At 43.3% G+C, this 25,158-nt stretch overlaps 1 protein-coding gene and 1 long non-coding RNA gene across 15 annotated transcripts; one reads left to right on the forward strand and one right to left on the reverse strand.

The window, feature by feature from the left end:
* The first annotated feature begins 3,155 nt into the window (after positions 1–3,155).
* On the forward strand, positions 3,156–4,405 carry LOC144388838 (uncharacterized). Its single transcript, XR_013453107.1, has 3 exons — positions 3,156–3,515; positions 3,654–3,715; positions 3,804–4,405. It is a non-coding gene; the product is annotated as an uncharacterized LOC144388838 (long non-coding RNA).
* Positions 4,406–11,798: 7,393 nt separating this feature from the next.
* mmadhcb (metabolism of cobalamin associated Db) lies at positions 11,799–21,464 on the reverse strand. 14 transcript variants are annotated; one of them, XM_078091250.1, is made up of 8 exons: positions 21,376–21,464; positions 19,783–19,842; positions 19,290–19,434; positions 18,849–19,054; positions 16,898–17,006; positions 15,724–15,854; positions 13,901–13,987; positions 11,799–12,596 (listed from the first exon to the last, which is right to left on the reverse strand). In XM_078091250.1, the coding sequence occupies exons 2-8, from the start codon at positions 19,789–19,791 to the stop codon at positions 12,402–12,404; spliced, it is 882 nt and encodes a 293-aa protein (XP_077947376.1). In that variant the 5' UTR covers positions 19,792–19,842; positions 21,376–21,464; the 3' UTR covers positions 11,799–12,401. The 14 variants fall into 14 exon arrangements, with proteins under 14 accessions (XP_077947376.1, XP_077947371.1, XP_040057200.2 ...); XM_078091245.1 differs by lacking the exon at positions 21,376–21,464 and adding an exon at positions 20,282–20,335 and having other exon boundaries at positions 19,290–19,449; XM_040201266.2 differs by lacking the exon at positions 21,376–21,464 and adding an exon at positions 20,282–20,334.
* Positions 21,465–25,158: the final 3,694 nt, after the last annotated feature.

The following is a 25,158-nucleotide window of genomic DNA, read 5'->3' on the forward strand; positions in this document are numbered from 1 at the left end:
CTGTTTTATGATGTTATCATGGTTTGTGAATAGTTTTCCAACCTTTTTTGTTCAAACTAAGTTTTGGTGCTTTCTTGACTTTTAAGGCGTTTGCAGGCCGAGAGAAAGCTTAAAAACGCACAGAACACAAGAATGCATTGGTTTACAGTGTTTTCCTAAATCTAGTACCTCAGGAAAGTACATTGATCTGTTTTATGATGGTATCATGGTTTGTGAATAGTTTTCCAACCTTTTTTGTTCAAACTAAGTTTTTGTGCTTTCTTAACTATTAAGGCGTTTGCAGGACGAGAGAAGGCTTAAAAATGCACAAAACACAAGAATGCATTGGTTTACAGTGTTTTCCTAAAACTAGCACCTCACGAAAGTACTTTTATCCTTTTCATGATGGTATCATCGTTTGTGAATAGTTTTCCAACCTTTTTTGTTCAAACTAAGTTTTGGTGCTTTCTTGATTATTAAGGCGTTTTCAGGCCGAGAGAAAGCTGAAAACGCACAGAACACAAGAATGCATTGGTTAACAGTGTTTTCCTCAAACTAGCACCATAGGAAAGTACTTTTATCCTTTTCATGATGGTATCATGGTCTGTGAATAGTTTTCCAACCTTTTTTGTTCAAACTAGGTTTTGGTGCATTCATGACTATTTAGGCGTTTGCAGGCCGAGAGAAAGCTGAAAACGCACAGAACACAAGAATGCATTGGTTAATAGTGTTTACCTAAAACAAGCACCTCAGGAAACTACATTTATCTGTTTTATGATGGTAATATGGTTTGTGAATAGTTTTCCAACCTTTTTTGTTCAAACTAAGTTTTGGTGCTTTCTTCACTATTAAATGGTAAATGGTAAATGACCTGTACTTGTATAGCGCTTATCTAGCCTTCTGACCACTCAAAGCGCTTTAACACTACATGACATCATTCACCCATTCACACCCATTCATACACTGATGACAGGAGAACCATACACAGTGACACCTGCCATCAGTAACTAACATTCACACACTGTAGTCACAGCTACAGGAGCAATGTTGGGTTAAGTGTCTTGCCCAAGGACACAACGACATGCGGGTTAGCCGGGCCTGGGATCGAACCGACAACCCTCTGATTGGAGGACGACCGTGCTCCCCACTCACCCACAGTCGCCCGAGTCGCAAGGCGTTTGCAGGCTGAGAGAAGGCTTAAACACGCACAGAACACAAGAATGCAATGGATAACAGTGTTTTCCTAAAACTAGCACTTCAGAAAACTACATTTATCTGTTTTATGATGGTAATATGGTTTGTGAATAGTTTTCCAACCTTTTTTGTTCAAACTAAGTTTTGGTGCTTTCTTGACTATTAAGGCGTTTGCAGGCCGAGAGAAGGCTTAAAAACGCACAGAACAAAAGAATGCATTGGTTAACAGTGTTTTCCTCAAACTCGCACCTTAGGAAAGTACATTTATCTGTTTTATGATGGTATCATGATTTCTGAATAGTTTTCCAACCTGGTTTGTTCAAACCAAGTATTTACTTTTTCTTCACTTTTAAAGCTTTTGCAGGAGGAGAGAACGTTTAAAACGAAAAGTATGAAAGAATGCATTGAATGCATTGAAAGGTTTTTTATCAACCTATCACCTCAGCAATGTACACTTATTAGTTTTATGATTCTATCATGATGTCTGAATAGTTGTTAATAGCAAGAAGAAGAAAGTTTGCGCCTTGGTATAGGAACCTAAAACTGTGCGGAAACGATTATGGACAATGTTGGCCACGGTGTCCCACAAGGTTCTGTATTTGACCGATTTTATTTACCCTCTATATGCTTCCTTTGGGAGATCTAATCAGGAAATACTGCATAAACCTCCATAGATAGCTATGCAGACGATACTCAACTGTATCTGTCGATCAACCAGAAGAGACCAACAGGCTTATTAGACTTTAAGAATGTCTTGGAGACATCAAAACTTGGATGACCAGCAACTTCCTGATGCTAAACTCAGACAAAACAGAAGTTATCTTGATAGGCCCAGAGAGATTTTTGGCAAATTGTCGTGGAATTTCAGGTTTGCGGCAATTTGCGGGCAACGCCGAAAACTGCCGAAAATTGTCAGAAATTGATGTGGGCCTCCCTTGGCAGTTTTCCCCCCATGACCCCCCTCCTCCTAATTCTAGGGGAGGCTTTGACATGTAAATGAAAATTCTGTGAGCTATACAAATGCAAATCAGGGTTGCAGAGGGAGTTTTAGCCCAGGTGACATTTTTTTAAAAGGTTAGAAAATCTCTGGTACACATAAATCAGGCTCAGTAGCCTAATTATAGACTCTTACATTTTAGCTTGAATTGATTTATTTAATTCAAATATGCTAGATTACTGTGTACGCCATTAGCAATGGCAAATGTTATGTAAAAAAGATACACAAAATAACTTCTTTAAAAGATGAGTTTTAATCAAGGTAAACTGAGCATTCTATGCAAACAACATTTGAATCAGAATGAGGGGTCTGCAGAGATCACAGTCTCCTAGAGCTCAACTACAGTGCATAGTGGCAGGACTACAGTGACCTTTTCTTTGGTCTTACTTAAATGCACAGAGGATGTATTAACCACACATCTTCTAGCAATGCGCTCAACTGGCAGAAATGATGCTGGGTATGACGTGTCTGTTCCCTGCAAGCCCCAAACTTCTATTGGCTTTCCATAAAAATGTCTGTCCGGGTGGAGATGAAGCCAGGAAACTTGTGCAAGAACATGTTTAAATGCCGTACCCTTTGACACATTAACAACTATAAACTGCTTTATAATGGCTGGTCGTAGTTCTGCTAGAGGGTCAAGGACGGGTTCCTCAAAACTGTTACATTCATATATGTTACCTGTTTACATGTCATGGCAAAACATTTAACCTCAGTGACACAAGGGTACATCTGATGATACATTGTCAACATTGCATGTCTGTCAGACTCAAGATTGTCTGGTGGAATGGAGAAAGAGGCACCACTGTACAGTTTTCTAGGGAAAGTCGTTCTGCTGACACCAAAACACTGCTTTACATAAAGCATATCAGCTGTTTCAAAGTCCCAACCATTTGTCTTCCTAAAATACTGGTCCTTCCGTATAACAATAACCTCGTATGTGATTGGAGGACCCTTAGACTCCTCGTCCAATCACGTGGGAGGTCATAGGCATGACTGATACAGCAGTACTTGCAAGACGAGCATACAAACAGATACGTGTGTGTTACTACGTTCAGAAGAACTGTATCTCCAGTTCCTTTGTTTGGTTTTTGCTGCTTCGTGAATAATGGCTGGACGACGTCTCGCGTTCAACTCGCCTTCAACTCCTCTCCGCGGTCACCAACTTTCGCCCAGTCCGCAGACAAGACGAGAAGAAGCTGCTGAATGCTCTCAGTGGATCGTCTCGTCAACTCCAACAACAAACTGCCGATATCAACGAGCGGTTGGGGACTCTGCGGGTTTCTGTCCATGGAGGAGAGGAACCGACTCAAAGAAGAGGAGACGGGCGCACAATCCCAAGATAGCGGTAAGAATACGTTCGATGACTGCAAGCTAAGCTAAAAGTAGCGTAGCCTCAAACGAAAGCTAGGAGTAGCCTAGTAGCCTTACAAGTGAGCAGAAACAGCTTTATTAAAGTGTGTTTTCTTTGCCGTGTCGTTTACAGGAAGCGGTGCGCCGTCTTCACAACTCCGAGACGAACTACTGGCGCTACGAACCGGAGCAAGGGTTAGATTTAAAGAAGATGCTTTCATTCTGCGCTATAAGGGAATATATACGTATAGATACCGATCATAACTACATTTTGTTTTCACAGACTAATCTCGCCTCATAATGAGGTGGTGACCTCGTATTTGCTCCGGGAAAAGTCCAGATTTAGACGACGTCATTGTGTGTAAGTGACACTGTTTCTCCTTCCTTGTTAACTGTTACTGTGACTTGCGTTTGATTGCGTTGATCAGCCGGACACTCATTGCGGGCGGAAGCTGCGAAGGATTCAGCGCGGAGTCGAGCGAGAAGAAAGAGGGTCAGAGTTTATTTGCTGACTTGTTTCAGGTGCATTGATAGATGTGTTGTGTCCGTACGCATCGCATCGCACGGTACTGATTCATTGTTGTTTTTACAGCTGCTGGAATCAAGACAAAGTGTGCTGGCTGATGACGAGGTGGAACTCTGGAAATCCGCCACCGTGGAGCTCACGTCGGGGTGGATTGTACGGTCGCCACACACACACGAGGCGCCTGCACAACAGACCTGCCTCGGAAAACACGGCGCCAGTGACGGTCTACAACCCCGAGGAGGCAAACGCACAGTTTACTGAGCTGTAGTTTTTTTAAACCGCCGTTACCCAAGTGTGGGCAGATCCTCACTTTGTATGTAGTTGTTGTTTGTGTGTTGTTAATAAAGCTCTTTCTTTGCATAAACATGTGTCAAATGTTCATTTTCTCTATAAATTCATTGATGTCCTGGTTGGTATCCTAATAATAGTATTGTAGCCTACATTGGATAAACATGAAATGAATATACAGCATAATATGAATATATAAATAAAATGAGGCGGGTGACCAATAGTTACAGATCTGCCAACCAATCACGAGTGATTGAAAGTTGTGGTTTCAACCAATCATGAACAAGGAAACTCAAGCCTGGTCTGCCCAGGTGTGGTTTTGCTGCCAATCACGAGTGATTTTATTCGTTAGTAAGTTGTGGTTTCATCCAATAAGGAGTAAGGATATTCAAGCCCGCTCGGCCACCCGCAGTTTTGCTGCATTCATATGCTAATTCGGGCCATTCGCACCTCCGCCAGCTCTCCGCATACGTCATGGTTCGTTTCCGATAATTTGTGGCACAGACAAACGCGACGTGCGCGGGTTGCAAATTGTCGGAAATTAGGGAGATTTCCGGCCGTTTACGGGGACGAAAATCTCACTTTTCATGCAGTGTACATGCATCTCGCACTGCCCATGCTCTAGTGGGGATGTTGCTGTCCCTAGAAGGCCCTAAGGGGTCCGAATTAAGATGTGGCTCCCATGTTGACAGACTCCTCAGTAAACTCCCTGTGCAGTATAGAGATGGATTTGTTCAACACTGTATTAATCATGGCATCCTGACTGGGCAGGCAAACCAAACATGTTCCCTCTTTGACATTTCAACCTGGCTACAGTCAAAGGCAAGAGCCAAACGTATATCCGAGTGAGCTGCTGAGCGCCACAAACCGGAACGCCCACGAACTTGGAAGGAACGGCAGCCCCCCAGACAAGCATCCTCTTTCTACATATCAACAACATCTAAGAGAGCACACCAAGAGTCTACACAGAAGCAAAAGGTACATTTTAATAAGCCACAGCCTTACTGTCCCTTCTGCAATGTCAGAGACCATTTCCTTAGTGCATGCACAGAATTTTAAAAACTATCCAGGAATGACATTAAGGAATGGCTCAACGAGAGGGGGAGATGCCAATAATGTGGGCGAATACTCAAAATGGACAAATGCACGTTAGAGGCCATGTAACAACTGTAAGGAGCTTCACCTGCCCATTCTCCATGACAATACAAACAAATCAGTTAACGTGACGTTTGCCTCCTCTCCCTCAGAGCTCCTTTACATGGACAAACTCAATTGCTCCCATGAAGTAATGTTGAAAGTCATCAATATACGTCTCCACAATGGGGAAAGGACATTTGAAACACATGCAGTCCTCGATGATGGCGCAGATAGATCTATTCTGCTTCCCCAGTGTTGTGGAATATTTCAATAAAAGCTCGGTAGAAGAGAATGATTTGGCTGATAAAACAGAGTCTTGATGAATGATCAAAGTTGCAAAAAGTCCATTTATTGCTTGCAAGCAGGAGGTCAAATACACAGGCACGTATCACGGTGCTCTGTGGAAATGGCGTCTCCGAGCACTAAAGACGCTGAGTTTTTATACACATGTGAATAACATTCTCCGTGACAGCTACGAGAAGCTGCAAAGCAGGTTGAGATAAGAACCCAGGTGAAGCTGAGGGTAGCACACACACACACAAGATACTCCTCAGTGGCCAGTGCAAATCATAATTAATTGACATGAAAGTAAAACTTGGATCAAGAACTTTCGTACAGAATAAGATATCAACCAAGGCCATGAACAGGAGTCCTTTGTTTTGAAGCTTCGATGAGATCGAGTCGACCGTCCTCCCTTCTCGGGGCACAGCTGCAAACTAACATTTTGTATCATGCTGCTCTTTGCACATCAGGGTCAAATACAGGACACTTGAGACACGGCTTTAGTACAAAACAATGTTATAACATATTTTTACCATTACACCAGGCTGTTCAGCATTTGGGCCTCGCAGCCCGGCCCGAAACTATCTCATTACGCACAGTGAGACAGGATATTGTGCAATTGATTGGAGCATCTGTGTCCTTTTGAAGTATCCCTTATTAACAAGCCAACTGAAAGGCACGTTATAATTGGAGCATTCACTGCAGAAAATCTTGGCCTGTCAGAGCACAATGCCCTGTAAAGCAGCTCCAAGAGCAGTATCAACATCTCAGAGCTATTCCGGTACAGTCTATCGATCATGCACAGCCACTTGTCCTCATTGGCTCGGACTTCGCTCATCTTATCACAGCCACAGAGCCAATACTCATGGGGCCCCCCGGTGGCCCATTGGCAGTACACACTAGGCTGGGCTGGACCCTCCAAGGGCCAGCCAGTTTATTTCAAACGCAGCAAAGTATCTCCGTAAATCTTACTTGTTTAAAAAGTGAATTGCTCCGTAATGTCGAAAGACTCTGGCAGATTGACACGCTGCCCTACGTCAACGAAAAGACAGGAATAAGGTCAAAACAAGATAAGCTAGCCCTCCCTCTACTCCACTCAAAGACTGTTAGAGTAGATGTGGATGGTGTATTGGACTATGCTACTCCTCTATTAAGAACTCCGAACACTCCTGCCCTTCAGGCTCCAAAGGAAGCTGTCCTGCCCCGACTCTTTGCTACAGAAAGACGCCTGTCCACGGATCCTAAACTTGCCGATAAATACTAAGAGGAACTGATTAAGCTTGTGCAGTCTGGATATGTGAAAAGGATTCCCAAAGAGCAGGTAGATCAACCCCCTGAAACATGGTACTTCCCACATCACATTGTTGAACATAACAACAGACACAGAGTCGTGTTTGACTGCTCTTTTGAATACATGGGCCAAAATCTAAACAAATGTCTTCTGCCTGGACCGACACTAGGCCCTTTCCTCCTTGGGGTTCTACTCAGATTCCGTCAACACCCCGTTGCCATCTGCGGAGATATCAAAGGAATGTTCCATCAGGTACGCCTTCTGAATGAGGACAAACCCCTATTGCGCTTTATATGGAGAGGTATGCATTTCCACAGAGAGCCCAGTGTTTACGAATGGCAAGTCTTGCCATTTGGGACCATATGTAGCCCGTGCTGTGCTACCTATGCCGTCCATAAACATGTACAAGATCACTCCAGTGGAAATGAGGAGGTCCTTCAATCTATCAAACATTGTTTTTATGTAGATAACTGCCTCCAAAGTTTCCCTTCCTCTCATAAAGCAAAGTCCCTCATTGACAAAATGAGACCTCTCCTTGCCACTGGTGGTTTTAACATCAGACAATGGGCCAGCAATGACCCAGCTGTAATAAATCATCTCCCACCAAACGCAAAGTCCGAAACCAGCGAATTGTGGCACTCAGAAAATGGAGACCCCAAAGAGCTGACACTAGGCAATGGAACTGCTTCACAGACATGTTGGGTTACAAAAACCGACCCATCATTTACCATCAGCCTACAATGAGAAATGTGTACAAGGGGCTGGCAAGCCAGTATGATCCTCTGGGCTCTTTGAACCCTTTCACAGCATGAGCAAAGATCCTTGTACAGGATCTATAGAAGCAGGAAAGAGGATGGGATAACATAATCAAAACAGATAGGTTATTGGAGAAATGGAGAGCATGGGAGTCGGAGCTACAGAAAATCCCTGATATTCACTTTTCCCGGTGTTATCTCCTCCCTCAACTGACACAGCCACCTATGAATCACATCTGCAAGTGTTTTGTGGTGCCTCTGAACGTCCCTCTGAACGTTCTGACAAGGGACGAACATGACCAAGGGACGAACATGACCACAATCAGGTCAGTTTTATTATGGCCAGATCTCGTATTGCCCCTAAACGTCAGCTATCTATTCCCCGACTTGAACTGTGTGCAGCCCTTTCTGGTGCACAGTTAGCTAACCTACTAAAGTCTGAGCTCACTATCCCTCTACAGTCAGTGACCCTCTGGACTGATTCTACCACTGTCCTGTCATGGCTGACATCTGACTCCTGTCGCTACAAAGTGTTTGTTGGCACAAGAATAGCTGAAATTCAGACTCTCGCTTACACAGTGAGCTGGAGATACGTCGACTCCAAGAAAAATCCAGCTGATGACCTGACGCGGGGCAAAAGCCTCCTAGAGCTTTCTCAGCAAAACCGAGGGAGCCAAGGTCCTCCATTCCTCTTACACAACAACAGCTATTGGCATCTTTGCCAGCTGAATTGCAGCCCGTGTAGGAGCTAAGGAAATCCATGTTCTGTGGTGCAGTAATGTTAGATGACGCCAACCTCCCTGATCCAAACGAGTTCAGCAGCTGGGACGATCTGGTGAAGGAAACTAAGAACAGGCTTCATGGGGCGGGAGATCATACCCCAAACATAGCCCAGTGGTACATAGACTCAGAAAGGCATCTTCTGCAACAAACCCAATCCGAAAGTTTTCCTGAGGAATGCAATGCCCTTAAAACTAATAAACCCAAAGAGTAGCAAACTCTTCTCCCTGTCTCCTGAGTATGACCCCAATCTTAGCCTCATCAGAGTGGGAGGTCGACTTGAAGAGTGCCGACCCTTAACCTTGATAACATCCATCCGATTATATTGAATCCGAAACATACCAAAACCAAACTCATTATCAAAGACTATGATGAGAAAATGCTTCACCCAGGCCCTGAGCGTGTCTTTGCAGAAATCAGACGCCGGTACTGGATTCTGCGTGGTCGCCAAGCCATTCACCATCGTCAACAACAATGTCGAGATTGTCAGAGGTGGAGAGCCAACCCAGTAGTTCCCAAAATGGTCTTAGCTGTTGTTACGACCCCCTGGGTGGTCTAGGGGTGAGGGGACCATAAACATATGGGCAGAACCTGGTCGGTTGTAAAAGGGTAGTGTTTATTGCCGACCAGAGGTAGACAGGCAGGTAACTACAAACAAAAGGAGGGTGGATGAGGGTGCTGTGAAAAGACAAACCAAGTTAAATAAAAGAGATCCCCAAAAGGAGGACAATGCCTGAATATACATTTAGACAAACAGTAGGCGCTTACCAAAAAAACACAAAGAGCACAGCACCCACTACACCTATGAAGCTAACAGGCACAAAAACTACGTGTGGTGAATCAGTACAGACTCTTACCCTAACTCCCCCTTTTTGCCAGCCCCGTGCTGGTAAAACACACAAGATCCAAAACACAGTACTTGACTCAGTTGCGCACAAATACACACACACAGGAGGCACACAAGTCAACTGGCCATGACGAGCTGCCCCGAGCCACTGGTGGGCTCTCCTTAAGAGCTGGAGGTAAGGCTGAGGTGGCGACGTGCCATTGGGTGCGCTGGGACAGGGTGGACCAATGGGTGGAGCTGGAGTGAGCCTGACAGAGCTCCACCGAAACCAGGAAGTAGGCGGGGCTTCAGTCCGCAGGGTCGCACAGCCTACTTTGTACAGGCAAGACAAGACAGAAAAATACAAACCACGGTGACCACGGTGACAGACAGTGACACTGTTCAAGCCCCCCTTCTGGTCCACAGGCATGGACTGTTTTGGGCCCTTCACTGTAAAGGTTGGCCGTCGCACAGAGAAAAGATGGGGCCTGCTATTCAAATGCCTTACGACACGCTGCATTCATCTCGAGCTGCTTGATAATGTGAATACAGATACATTCCTAATGGCCTTCAGAAGATTTGTCTCACACAGAGGGAAACCCTTTGAACTACTCTCCGACTGTGGGACTAATTTCAAAGGAGGAGAAACAGAGCTGAAAGGTGCCTTTGAGGCCATGGCACCAGCCTTAAAGCAACAATTGGCCCACGGACAAGTGAACTTCCAGTTCAATCCTCCATCCGCCCCGCATTTTGGTGGAAGCTGGGAACGAGAGATCAAATCAATCAAAATGGCCCTCAATGTTGCATTAGGAAACCAACCAACAACAGAAACTGTTCTATACACAGTCTTGATTGATCCATATTATGATGTAACTTAGTTTGTATATAAATACATCTGTACGTCTGTTCGTCATGCCAAATTTTATAACCTCCTTTCTTTTCTTTTTGTATAGACCATGGAAATATTACGTCAACAACTAAAAATAAATGGCATGACTGAATAAAGATCAAAGTGCATGAAACCCTGTTTCAAGTCGGTTTGTGGCTCCAGTCGACCCCTAAATCCAGTACATAAACCTTCTCTCAAGCTGCACACCTGGTTTGTTCAAACTAAGTTTTTTATGCTTCACTATTAAAGCGTTTGCAGGCTGAGAGAGGCTTAGAAACGCACAGCATACAAGAATGCATTGGTTTAACAGTGTTTTCATCAACCTATCACCTTAGCAATCTACGCTTATCAGTTTTATGATGCCATCATGTCTGAATAGTTTTACAACCAGATTTCTTCTAACAAAGTTTTTACTTTTTCTTCACATCAGCTTTGCAGGAGAGAATGTCTAAAACGAAGTGTATTGGAGAATGCATTGAATGACAATGTTTTCATCAACATATCACCTCAGCAATGTAGACTTATCAGTTTTATCGTGCTATCATGGTGTCTGAATAGTTTTACAACTAGATTTCCTCAAACCAAGTTTATACCTTTTCACTATTAAAGCTTAGCAGAAGGAGAGAATGTTTAAAGCGAAGAGTGTGGAAGAATGCATTGAATAGTTTTACAACCTGATTTGTTCAAACCAAGTCTTTACCTTTTCATTACTTTTAAAACATTTGCAGAATGAGAGAATATCTTAAACGGGCAGTATGGAAGGATGCTTTGCATGAGTGTTTTCATCAACCTTTTACCTGAGGCATGGAGGCAATTTTTTTAGATAGTTTAATGATATCTGAACAGTTTTACAACTTGACAGTGATTCCATCAACCGATTACCTGAGGAACGTCCAAGTAACAGTTTTTACTGTTTATTCAAACTGTTCATGGCATCACCAATTTGTGTGTCACCCTGGCGCAGGTTTTTCTCCGTTTCTTCCTTTTAGAACACGTCAGCAATGTGTGTGTCACATTGGTGCATTTTTTCTTTCGTGTTTCTTCCTTCTTATGGAACACCAATTCTTGTGTCACCCTGGCAAGTTTTTTTTCTCCTGTTTCTTCCTTCTTACTGAACGCCTCAGCAATTTGCGTGTCACAATGGCACCTTTTTTCTTTCGTGTTTCTTCCTTCTTGTGGAACGCATCCCCCATTTGCTTGTTTTCCGTTTCTTCATTCTTTTGGAACGCGTCACAAATCTGCGTGTCACCCAGGCGCAGGTTTTTTTCCGTTTCTTCCTTCTTACTGAACGCCTCAGCAATTTGCGTGTCACATTGGCGTGTTTTGACTTGAATAGAAGGGAGCTCCTGATGATTCGGTGACCAATGCAGCAGCTCGACTTGCAGCTCTAAACCAGGCAGACAACTAAGGTGAGGATAATCCTCTCATCAACAGGTTTGTCAGCATTTTTGAACAATTAAAAAGTATTTGTCTACCGTCTGTATACTTTTTAAACTCGAGCCAGTTGACTCTTTATGACTCAGTCTCTTTATTATCGTCTCAGAAGAGGCGAGTGAACAGTAGTGTTCCTTGATCAGAAGCTCAGAACTCCACAAACATAAGCATTTTTAAATGAACAGAGTAATTATTTTGTACACATGACAATAAATATCTTGAACCACACTTTTGGTAGCTTGTCCTGACATCGAACAAGTTCTAATTCTCTACAATAACAGCATTCTTGATACCATTTCCACAAATTTCAGCTTGACTTTCAAGCCTTTTACACAGACTGATAAAAAATGATTTAGTATAATTTTTTCAGCTTGCTGAAAGAATCTTGTTTTCACAAACATGTAAGCAGCATCTATTTTCTGTTTGATGTACATTAAGATGTTAGAATGGAGTTTACATTGTACACTCATGGCTACAGTAGCATTCATGCCATGAATAAAGTTCACACAACACAATCAAATAATGAGACAGAGTTCATAGTGTAGTCAAGAACCACTTTGATATGAAGACAGCAGCTATTTGCCTGTGGGATTTTAATCTAAAAATAGAAAACATGTATACATCTCGCAAAACCACAAAAAAGGCTGTTGATAATTGCATTACATCATTGTGTTCAGCTGCTCTGCAAGTTCTTCATAACGAGGCTGCTGGGTGGAGCGCTGGTAAAAATTGTCCCCACAAAGACGTGTGTCCCCCACAGAGAGTGTCGGATCACTCGGCAGCAGCCTAGGTCCTCGATCTGAAAGCCCAGGTGGCGGTACCGGTCATCAGTCTCAAACAGTGTGTTGTTGGTATACGAACCAAAGAACTGGGGAGGAACACACATTCATCATCATCCATCTCCAGCAAAACAGACAAACTAACTATGTTTACTTTGTATCAGCAGCTTTGAATGTTGACTGAGGATGCCACATTTGGATTTATTCTCCAATTCATCATTAACAGTTAATCTACAGGATGAGTGCTGTGGTTGAAGGTTACCAATGCACAAACCGGTGAAAGCCATTGTTTACTGCCAAGTCCAGCTATAGTCGGAGCAGGTGTGTTTTAGCTGTAGAGGCTTTCTGCTCTGTCATTGGGGAGTTCATTCCACCATTTAGGAGCAAAGACGGCAAATGTTGTTGAGTGTTGAGCTCTCCGTGAGAGTGCAACAAGCAGATCGGAGCATGTCACACACGCTGGTGCGAGCGCCACGTACATATGCTTGCACGTATCAGGTGGAACTGTCTTCAGGGACAGGGCTAGGCGCTGCCCATTTATAACGGTGAGGGAAACACTGCACTCAAACACCAAACATTCCAATTGTTGAGACCAACTCAGACTGCTTAACATGAGTTGAAGGCAACCTCACCCAGGTCACTGTTCCTATTTGGAACTTCCCTGAGGCCTCCAGAACAATGTATAGCTTTCGTTAAACCTATAATGATACTCTGGTTTGAGTATGACATCAGGAAACTTTAGGAAATGTATTGCCAAAATATGTCACACATACAAGGAATTTGTCTTGGCGGTTGCTGTGTAGCTCTATTGTACATTATAGCATATTAGTACCAAGCTGCTCACTCAGTTGGTATTTCAAACAGTACAACTGGCTAGACTAGTTGAAAATGTCTTTAGAAGCCAGCCCATTGACTATTCATGATATGTTCACATATTTCTCAAGACCATGCGAGAATCTGATGGAAATGTCTTTGCTGCAGGACTAATAAAGGATTATCTTATCTGATTGACATATGGTTAAACCAATCCCTTATGAAGACGGTCTCCAGTGAAGCTTCTCAAGTGGCTTATGTAACCTACCATTGATTGCCACATCTTACTAAGAGCAAACACCAAGTTACATTTGGGATTTGGCTTCAAATTGGTATGAACAAATTACCTATTGATCATCTTCAGCCACTTTGACACTACTCTGAAAATAAGAAATACAAAAACTGGTGATGGAAACAAACGCCAGAAACAGTTTTTATACAGACCCTTTCAACATAGTTGAATCGTTGTGTTTTGGTTTGAAAGACAGATTTCTGCCCACACAAGTTGTCTTAGAATGCTATGGAACGCATATCTTAAAAAGTGTTCCTCATACAACAACGACTGACGGCGGCATCATACCGCCAAGCCGGAAGATGGGTCGACGAAGTCGGCCCAGAAGCCCTCCTTCTGCAGAGCATGGCAGATCTCCTGTGCTCCATCACAAAACTGCAAAGCAGAAAAACAACTTGGTCTCACTTCAGTGCCTTCCGAGATCTCGCGTTTGGTGCCTGGTGACAGGTTACATGCTACTATGGCCCTGACCTCAAGTTCAGTTCAGGTGCTGCAGTCGTCTCAAACATAAAATCAAATGAAAAGTAATGGTTCCGGATAGAATAGAGGCCTTCGGATGGGACGCAGGCTTAACAGAGACATTTACCCTACAGCTGGTAGAGCCACTGCTGTGCTCTTGGAACAAACAGACTTGTTACCCTAATCTTCAATCAATGCAAGTATTACACATCTAAAACTGTTAGCATAATGGACAGCTTGACAGCAGCCCTAATCCTGCCACAGGTATCTGATGCTGCTGCCTGGTGCTGAGAGGGAGCAACATAATTGACTTAGACGGGGAGATGGAGTGGTCATGACACATTGAGACATCAGCACATCTCATGGCAATCAGTGAGTTCCGCCTCAATGACATGAGTTTGTGCTTCCTACTGCCAAAGAGGTTGGAGCGCAGACAATGCATTCCACTTGGGACTGCATATTATCGTATACTTATACGGTTACTGATAATATATACACTCATACGTAATTTGATCTACAGTGAATAAGTGAATGGAAAAAATTATTTAATCAATAACACTTTTAAATGCTGTGATGAAATCTTAAATGATGTTTATATGGTACAAATACATGTTCTGGGAGTCCAGGTGGATTTTAGGTCATTACATTACATGTTATTTAGCTGACGCTTTTTATCCAAAGCGACTTACATTGCATTTTTAACCCATGGTTTTTACATTTTGCATGGGGGTATTTTAGGGGTTAGGTGTCTTGCTTGTGGGACATGGAGCAGTCAGCTACTTCATGCGCCACCGCCGCCACCGTTTGTTTTCGAACATTTTTAAATATTCTTTGACATGCTGGATGCACATTTTCTTACAATTACTTGAGTGAATCCCAGCCCATCCCAGCATTGAGATTACCTACCCTTCACAGGCAGTCTTGGAGGCAACAGTGCTAACCACTGCGCCACTGCTGGTGCGTTGCAGTATTTTAGACAGCAAAGGGAGATTAGAGATGGGCCGATAGTTGTTGTAGCTCCTTGAGGATGGCTGTGACTGAGGCGAGTTGACAGCGACTGTCCATGGGTTGGAGGTGTGTTTACGGTGGAGATGAGGACCTCATGGTTGGCAGAACCAGCGAGGATGATGCAGGAGTAATAGGTAGTATTTCATCTGATGTAATACTGCCCTGTAAACTGTAATCCTTCTAAATCAAGTAATGTTCACTTTTTCTGAAAATGTAAATGATCTAACTCAGCACTAACCGATGTTTGACTGCAGTGAAAATGTTCCTGGAAGCCTTAACATACGATATAGTGAGACCAAGCAGAAATATTTATTGTGGCCCCCGGAACATTCTCTTTTAGGTTTCTAGAGGAGAGAACGCTAGTTCATCTAGTTGATCCTTCAACACTTAATTAAGCCCCAAATGACTTATTACCTCAACCAAGGAGTTAAGTTTTCAGTTCAGTTTGTTTCATGTAGTCTGTCAGCGTGCTGAACACTGCACCTTGCCGTGCAAAAAGCCATTACGTTTAGGAGCGGATCCCAATCATGGGCATATACAGGCATTATGCTTCACTTGTGGACTGGCTTTGCCACTTTGGCTGAGAAGTGGCCTTGCCACTTTGGCCGTGTAGTCCACGGCCCCGTCTGCACAGAGACACTCACCTTGTCAAGCATCTGATCCCTCTCCTGTTCCACCTCAGCACACCACGACGTCATATCGTTTCGGGTCTTCTGGGTCACTGTGACCACCATCATACCAGTGGATGGTGCTTCAGGGAACATGGACTGAAAATCTGTTCATCAGGAAACATAGACATCAGAAAGGAAGCACCAGGCACGTGCACAAGATTTTGGGGCTGTGCAGGTGCTCAAACCAAAACAAAAGGGAAATTCAGGAAATTAAAAATATTAATAATTAAATAAATAAACACATTAGATATTTTCCCTGTCCTTCTCCTTTTGGAGTCTCTCTTTTTTTAGCATTATGCTGCGCATTTTGTAAATGAGATAAACAATGTTGTGCATAATGATCCAGAGTGACTTGCATAATCTCTATAAAGCTGACAACACACACACATTTCTTTTACCGTTTTCTGACAGAGTTGAAGCATAAGGAGCATTACACTAATAATATAATCACAATATACTGACACCAGACTGTCATGTAGCTCAAGACCTACCTTTCACTTCAATAATTGAATTAAACTAGTGAACTTGTCCAATTTGTACACTGTACTGTTAAGTAAAACTGCCTTTAAATTATCTGTCTGTATCTCTCTCCCTCGCTCTCTTCAGTAAACAGCTCAACAAGGCTTCAAAATCATGGATTTTTTTTGTTTGTTTATTTTTTAGGAAACGTCGGACCAGTTGCAATGTAATGTTTTCAGCGGCGCTAGTGTTGTGGTTAATTTAACACTAAACAACGTTAGGGGTTTGCACAAACACCGCCATTGCGTGTTTGTCCGATGCTGCAGCCGTTTGGTGCTCAGCGCTGCACGAGCACTAAGCGGAGGAGAAAGGAGGGGCGGGGTTTGTAAGCGCCGCGGAGCATGTTAGGCGAAATTCTCACAATAACTCAAATAAATGCCCCGTCAGATATTGAAACACTTGGGGGGAGATTTTTATTCTTTGTCATCAATTTTTCATTCTTAAATATTGATGAATGAAAAAAAAAATTGGGCTCCAGCTGAAGTGGCACTTTTCTCCTCCAGGGCAAAATGGCAGGTGCTTGAGCACCATTAGGGTTCTATCTGTGCACGTGCCTGGGAAGCACTTCTCATCAGCATGAAGAGAAGAAAGTCAATGCAAAATAATTAATTCGGCCTCAGTTCTGTACCTTTCTTTAGAAGTTCAGGGCAGCACTGTACAGCACACTCCAGGCTAGAGCTGTCAAAGTACCGGTCAGCTGTATGGACATCCTGAGACGAGGCTGGCTCATCTTCCTCCTGAGACAGACAGACAGAGACGGAGAGAGAGATTACATTGGGAGTGAGGAGCATCCTTTCTGCTGTTGAGTTCCCACCCCAACTCAGCGCCGTGGGCTTAGAGTAGTTTACCTAGCTTCCGTCTAGCCCGCAGTTAAATGTTAAATTTGATTAAGTAATAATGAATAAGTCTGCATGTATTTAAAAAGAGTGACCATGTTGTTGTGTTGTGACGATATAATTATTGATAATAAAAAGTAAACCATATCTAACATTATCGTACACCAAATATGCAATGAATATTGTCTCCTGCGCAGGGAATTGATTTATTCAAACAATTACTACAATAGGTTGCATGAATTGTTTTCTAGTGTACTGTGGTGAGAAATAGGCTGAAGCCAAGGCCCCGTTCCTCATACGTAGTTCAACTGTCAATCAAATGTCCTGTTAGATGTTCATCCATCGCAGGCTTCCTGTGAATAAATGATTCCTAGAGTGTTGATGGCGCTCGTACAGGAAGTCATTGTGATGCGATGTAGGAGAAAATTATTCCATCCCAACCCAAAACCTCAAATTTGTTGGTCCATAACACATTTTACCAGTCTTCCTGTGTCCAGTGTCTGTGTTATTTTGCCCATCATCAAGATATGGCGTTTTCTTTGCAGCCCTACTAAGAGGCCCGCATCCCAAAGTGGCCTTTCCACTGTACACGTTAAGTAGTTTATATTTTACCGACTCGGTTCTTTGAATGTCGTTCAGTAAAATGAACGAATCTTTCTTCGAGTCATTCGTTGACGGGGGGGGGGTGGTGGTGGTAAGATATTACCGACCATTTTACCGACTCGGTTCTTTGAATGTCGTTCACTAAAATGAACGAATCTTTCTTCGAGTCATTCGTTGACGGGGGGGTCATTGAAGTCAGAATGTGTATCAGGTTGGCAGGTCTGCTTATTGATAGAATGGTGGACCACTTTACCTTCTGCCTCGTCAGTCCCCTCACCTGAAAATCTACCTCCTCAAAAACGGTAGCGTTAGCTAATCATTTTCCACCGGAGCTTTAGCTAGCTGGCCAACGTCGCGTTCTGTCCTGCTGTGTTAAATGACTCAATTCACCAAGCTGTAGCTAACGTTAGCTAAGTCTATGTCAACAAAGCTCCTGGGTAACTTAACTTGGATATACCATAAAATATTAAAATCACTTACCCTGTTCGCAATTCACTGAATCTCGCGCTCCCTTCTGAATATGAATACCCCCCCCCCCAAAAAAAAGTCATCGAATCTACACGATTCACGTAGGTCACCTATTTTGGTTTCAAAACGGCGAATTTCGCCGAAAGGTGAGGGATTTTCATACCTGCAAGAGTAAGAGGTGTTGAGAATTGGTTTCTGTATGCTTATGTAGATATTTCAGTAAAAAACAGCTGTTTACAGCTACAGTAGTAATTTATAACATTAATTATGCCTAGACAATATTTCTGATCAATTTGAATGGACAAAACATGTGCTTCTTGTTTAATAGCAATGGAATTTTTAAGTGGCTCCACTCCAACTTTTGAACGGCAGTGTATTTATGTATACTTTTTTCATAATGACACTGGGTTTAGCTTTTTATGCAGCAGAAAGTCTATAAAAAAAGTAGAGGAAAAGAGAAAATAGCTGTTGATAGAATAATATTAATTAAATTTGTACTGACACGTCATTCAGAAAGGCTTATGACACCTTTTTCCATGGTGTAAAAACTCTAAGCCCAGAGATCCGAGTTGTCTTGTTTACCTTGAAGTTGTGTGGAATGGACATGGTATAATGGACATGGTATAATGCAGAGAGTATGGAGCTCTGCAGCCATGTACATACTGTACTTACAAAGGAGTCTCTGTTGACCTGGGCCAGAATTAACCCATGCTGCTCACTGCTGGGCGGAGAAGATAGCACGTCAGGAACCTTACTGTGGGCCAGGCTCTTCATCTGCTCTGCTATTCCCTGCAGGTCGCAGTCAAATCCCAAGTTACCAGGCAGCTGGAAGCGGTGGTCCTGGGGTCCAAAAGGGCCCATGATCTCATCGGGCCACGCTGTCCAGAGTCCAGAAACAGAAAGGTACGTTTTTCAATAAAAAACAGATGGAAGCATTTATTAATTATTGAATCAGCAGAGAGACTGTGCGGCGATTTAACTATCTTGTTTTTTTTATAACCTTTTAAAGATCTGTGTTAGATGGCCACATATGGGGACCTTTACGAGGCTTCTAAAGTCTATCATTCATTGTCAGCTCAAGCTAATTCATGTTTCAAAACCAAAATATCCTACCCATCTCAGAGGGAGTGATGGCTACACAGAGCTCATGGGAGCTGGATGATCCAGTAGCAGAGAAGTTTCTGGTTCCAGTCACACGAGATACCAACACATGAAGCCCCGGAAGGTAAATGACTAGCCTGGCTCTGCTGCACAGCATCTGTTGTTGATCACACTGTATGATCATTCGGGAGTATGAATACATCAAGAGAGGTTTCTTTTATTCAGCCTGACATGGCAGTGCAACAGGAGGACTGTGAAGAGGACCCTCTCCCTAAGACATGAAGTGCTCTTCAAATATACACTTAATACTTTAGTAAAAGACGTGTTTGTTTATTAGAAATGCTCACTTTACTATTGCACTGTGTTGATTGTCACGCACCAAGATAAATACTCTCTTACCACAATCTTTCTAAATCCATCCCTATAAAGATTGATGTCTCCTCGGCGTGCACTGTGCATGCTGTCTCAGAGGGAAAAAGTAACACACAGGTGTGCATTGACTTACACTGGTCATCTTGGTTGGTGCGGCACTGTCCAGGTGGGAGGTGAATCAGGGAGGAGCTACCTGTGAACACACAGTTAATGTCAGGACCTCAATCCGGAGGGATGAAAAGAAACATGTCAACTCTCTATCTTTATTTAACTCTACACGACTGCGGCGGAGCAAGACCAAGTGTATTTCACTGATAGCCAACGTTAGCTGTTACACTGTTAACACTCTGCACTTCTTCAGATAGGACCACCGTAGTTGGTGTTAATTAACGTAAGGTAACAACAGCAATGAACTGAACTTACCCATTGGTAAAAACGTAGCAGCTACACTTACAGAGCAGACATTGGCAGGACAGAGTGAACACCCAAATACAAAACGACGAACTTCTACCTACCAGCGTTATGTGATATGTTCTATTACTCGAGCAGATGTTCACAAGACCGACGTTACATAAGGCTAGTTCGCATAACACGGGTAGTTAATAACATCAATACATCCGTGCAATTTTCACCTTGAAGTGGCGCATGCGCTGTTGTGACGGGGCTCATCTCTTGTTTGTGAATTTGATTAACGTCGCTTGGTAAACTATAACACGCATTACCGCCACCTACTGACCGGAAGACGGATGTTCATGGCAATTCTGGAAATGCATATTTGCTATTTTATCAATTTTAACATCAGTTTTATTTGCAACAGTATGCATATACATAATACATAAGTATTTTGACTACGTTTTGTCTGTTCTTTATAATGTACTAACACAAGAGTTAGTAGTTAAAGTAAAACCAACCTGGATTGATAGTATAATGTTGACATACAATTATTATTGTTTGCTGAAAACATACAGCAAAGGAATTCGCATTAAATAATGAATGATCCCCCAGTTAAAATGATATGCTATATAACAAATAACCGGTAAAGTGTCTGTACCTGTATAGCCCTTCTATAGTCTTCCGACAATTTCAGCTTTTTTCATTTCTGTATTTTCAGCAATTCTTTTTTATTCATTTCAGCTTTCGGCTTGCTTGTATTTTCTCATTTATTTTGGCTTTCACCTTTCAGCATTCCAACGTATTTTCGGCGGGAAATAAAATGTCCAGTTCAACTTTTCTATTTAAACATTGCAAATATTGACCTTCGAAGCTTTAATCAACCATTGCCGTGCGTTGCAATGCAAATTGCTGAAATTAATTTAAAAAAATACTGTAAATACAGAAATGACAAAAGTTGTATTTTCAGAAATTCTTCTAGCTTTAAGCTTTCACCATTCCAACACATTTTCTGCAGGAAATGCATTTTTGCAGTGTTTTTTTCCATACTTTGTTTTACATCTCTACCATGACCATCACTTTGAGGGTTGAGTGGGTTGTCCTTTCATCACATGGTTGGCAGTGTGATACCCTTTAAACATGTCTAATAGGGTTTCTGCAGCTCACTGGTGCTGAGGATGGGAGACATGTTCACATCCCCTGCACAGTATGTACCTGTATGTGTACAAGGCTGCCAACATATAGTTTAGAGTGAGATCTGGTACCGGAAAAGTACATTTCACAAGCAAGGACCATGCACGCCAACTGAACTGTTTGACAATTTTATTTGCGAGACCTGAGAGATAGGACTTGTAAGTTGGTTGTGGGGAGCTGCGTCTGGGGATCCGCTGTGGCACCCGGACAAGGCAAACCCCTTTCGGGACCCTATGAAGAAAGGTAGAAAGAGAGGAGGGAGAAAAAGACAGACTTGAGCGATAGGATTTGGATCTGTAAATTGATACGGCTGGCGGTCGGATGGGTTGTGGGGAGCTACGTCGGAGGATTCCCCAAAAACTCCCATGTGTGAGGTGTGATGGGCCTTGAAGCCACAAGGCTTGAACATCTTTGAGATTTGAGCGGATGTACCAGTGGTATACTTTTGGGTCCGACGGCTCATGAATTTTGAGACGGCGAGTATCTGGAATGGGTCGTCAATGGACTCAGGGGTGACTGGTAGACGGGTGCAGTCCAGCCTGATTTTTTGGTTTTCGTTCGCTTTAAGTGGAATGTTATGGTGTCTTCTGAAATACAGGATAGGAAAGAATATGCAGGTAGGACGGCGTGTGTTGAAGGTGACGGTTAAAGCGGCAAACGTTTGAAGACTATCTTGGAATGAGTAACAAAACCTGTTACATAGAACTGATCAACGATCTACCTGCTGCAACTAGCCCAGTCGCACCTGGATGGAAAGGGTGGCTCTGTGAGAATAACTTTCTTTGATATCTCCAGTGCCTTCAACACCATCCAACCACTGATGCTGAGTGAGAAGCTGCGGGTGGTGGGGGTGGACTCATCCACCGTCTCCTGGATCACTGACTACCTGACAGGCAGGCCACAGTTTGTCCGACTGGGCAGTGTGCTGTCTGATACAGTGGTCAGTGGTAATGGAACTCCACAGGGAACTGTTCTGTCTCCCTTCCTGTTCACCTTATATACCACTGACTTTCAGTATAACTCGGAGTCCTGCCATCTGCAGAAATTCTCTGATGACTCTGCAGTGGTAGGGTGTACAAGGGATGGACGGGAGGAGGAGTACAGGGCAGTAGTGGAGGACTTTGTGGTGTGGGCGGGCAGAAATCACCTGCTCCTGAACGTGGCCAAGACCAGAGAGATGGTGGTCGACTTCGGGAGGAAGACGACGGCTCCGCTACCGCTGAGGGTTCTGGGAGAGGAGGTGGCCATGGTCGAGGACTACAAGTACCTGGGTGTCTCCATCGACAACAGACTGAACTGGAAGACCAACATCAACGCCGTCTACAGGAAGGGGATGAGTCGACTCTTTTTCCTGAGGAAGCTTCGATCCTTCCATGTGTGCAGCAAGATGTTGGAGATCAGTCTGTTGTGGCCAGTGCTTTGTACTTCGTCGTGGTCTGCTGGGGGAGCAGCATTGGAGCCGGTGACACCAACAGACTTAACAAACTTGTTAGGAAGGCCGGCTTCATCATTGGCTGCAAACAGGACAGCTTGGAAAAGGTGTTGGAGGGGAGGTCACTGAAGAAACTGTTATCCATTTGGATAATCCTGACCACCCCCTCCACCACCTGCTACAGGGACAGCGGAGCACGTTCTCCAACAGACTCCTTCAGCTCCGCTGTCACAAGGACCGATACAGGAGATCATTCCTGCCCAGTGCAATAACACTTTACAATAAATCATCTCTGGCTAAATAATGAAAATAATAACCCTGTACTGCTGTGATGTTGCTGCTCTTCCTCTTCTCCTCTTACAAATTATTATTATTGTCTCTTTTGGAAGGTTATTCTTTTGTTTCAGTTTTAGTTTATTTAATTTAATTTAATATTTCTATCTTATTATATTGTATATAATGTGTATCTTTTTATTCTATTTTCTTCCCTGTACATGCTGCTGTGAATAAAGTATCTATCTATCTATCAAACAACGGGTGGTTGTCTCAATGAATCAAGATGCCATCTTCCTGCCTCGTTGCGTTCTTGACATTGTTAGGTTGTGTGTGACGTTGTTACATTTTACATGTCAATGCTGTACAGACGTTAGCTGTTAGCTGTGAGCTGGCCAGTGCCGGTTGCTCCATAACTGTGGTAGGAGAAGCCTTGCGAGGGCATGACATCGCCGAGAGAGTTGGATGGAACCACCAATCTTGTGGTTCCCAGCGCACCCTCTCTACCCCTGCGCCACGATGACCCAGGTTGTTCAGAGATTCTACCACACTACTCCACTCCTTCGCTCTCTTCACTGGCTACCAGTGGCTGCCCGCATCCAGTTCAAAACATTGGTACACACGTACCCTGCTGTAAATGGATCGGGTCCCATTTACATCCAGGACATGGTCAAACCCTACATCCCATCCTGCGCACACCACTCTACCTTGACTAACACAAAACACAAAAAAATTGTAGTACATAAAATTGTACTTATAATGGCTCTTATCTATAGCAAGTTGTAAATCGGCTTATTTAATGAAATTGCACTTTCTTGTTTCTTGTTCTTTTGTTTTTGTATCCTTATGGTTGAAATGCACTTATTGTAAGTAGTGATTAATATCATTTGGGTTTGTTCACGGTACTAACCCGATACCGCTGCCTAAACGGTGCCTGAAGCGATACTTTTTTGACGGCCTTCGTATCATAGTACACCTTCATCTTAGATTGCAAGATTGCCAGTGCCTCTTTGGCTACCTTCCCAGCACGGTGAAGGCGTTCCTTGAAAGAACTAACATAGTCTAGGATGTTATGGGCAGAGGAAGAATCACCAAACAACTGCTCACGCAATAGTTGTAATGGCCCTCTGACTGTGTGACCACGACTCCCAACGATTCCTGAACAGTTTCTCGGATCGCAAAAAGCAAGAGGGGTATACCCTCATTCCATTCCTTACCAGTCTCAAGACAATAGTTGTGTAACATGGTCGTCAGGGTTTGATGGAAGCGCTCCAGCGCTCCTTGGCTCTCTGAATGATAGGCACTAGAGATTTGAGGTTTCACAGCCAATACTTTTAACACCTGAGGTTGCCTCAGGGTTTCAAGTTGCCGCACACATCAAAGTTAAGAGATACTGGTGACTGTGGTGTTCAATGTTACGAGTAACAGTTGAGTGACATGTAGGTTTAACCAATATGAAGCCTTAGAATAAGGGAGTGAGGCCAAAAAAATGCCTCAAAATGGAGTAATTAGTTTTTGTTATATAGGTGAAGTCCACACCTTCATCCAGGTGACTTCAATCACTCATCAGGAAGCTGCACCTAGGACTCACAGACATCGAATACACACATATGCACACACATTCACAGCAGGACATAGCATTACACGAAACACCTGTCAGAGGGACAATGACAGTCCACAAAGTCATCAGCCTCGAGGGACAATCAAATACCTTGACATAACTTGCCTATGCCCGGCAGACAAAGGTATACAGGATTGTTCCTGCTGTGGGCTGAACGAGGTGAGCCTAGTAGAAGAGGCAAAGCCATGTGTGAACAAAGAACCATCCCGGCCTGAGGTGATCATAAAAGAAGACATGGCCACAGGTGCATTGTACTATATTATGGTGAACCTTACCCAGAAATCATCTTGGATGTTGAAGATGATGTGAGAGCCAATGCATGCACAATAATGCAACCAAAAAGTTCTAATGGCCAAGTCCATGAGATAACATGAATTGGAACACAGATGACCAGATCGTATGCCTGATGAGAGCCACAACCTAGAACCAAGAAAGCTCCGTCCAGCTGGAATAGACGGGGTGGGTTTACAAAACACATGCTGGTTGGCTGAATGTCTGCCAAAAAGGAAATCTGAGAGTTAATGATTAATGGTTGTTAATAGAAGTTACATTTACAATTTCTATTTTCATGTGAAATGTAAATCCATTGCCTTGACTAT

Source organism: Gasterosteus aculeatus, chromosome 16, assembly GCF_964276395.1.
Source record: "Gasterosteus aculeatus chromosome 16, fGasAcu3.hap1.1, whole genome shotgun sequence".
Taxonomy (NCBI): domain Eukaryota; kingdom Metazoa; phylum Chordata; class Actinopteri; order Perciformes; family Gasterosteidae; genus Gasterosteus; species Gasterosteus aculeatus.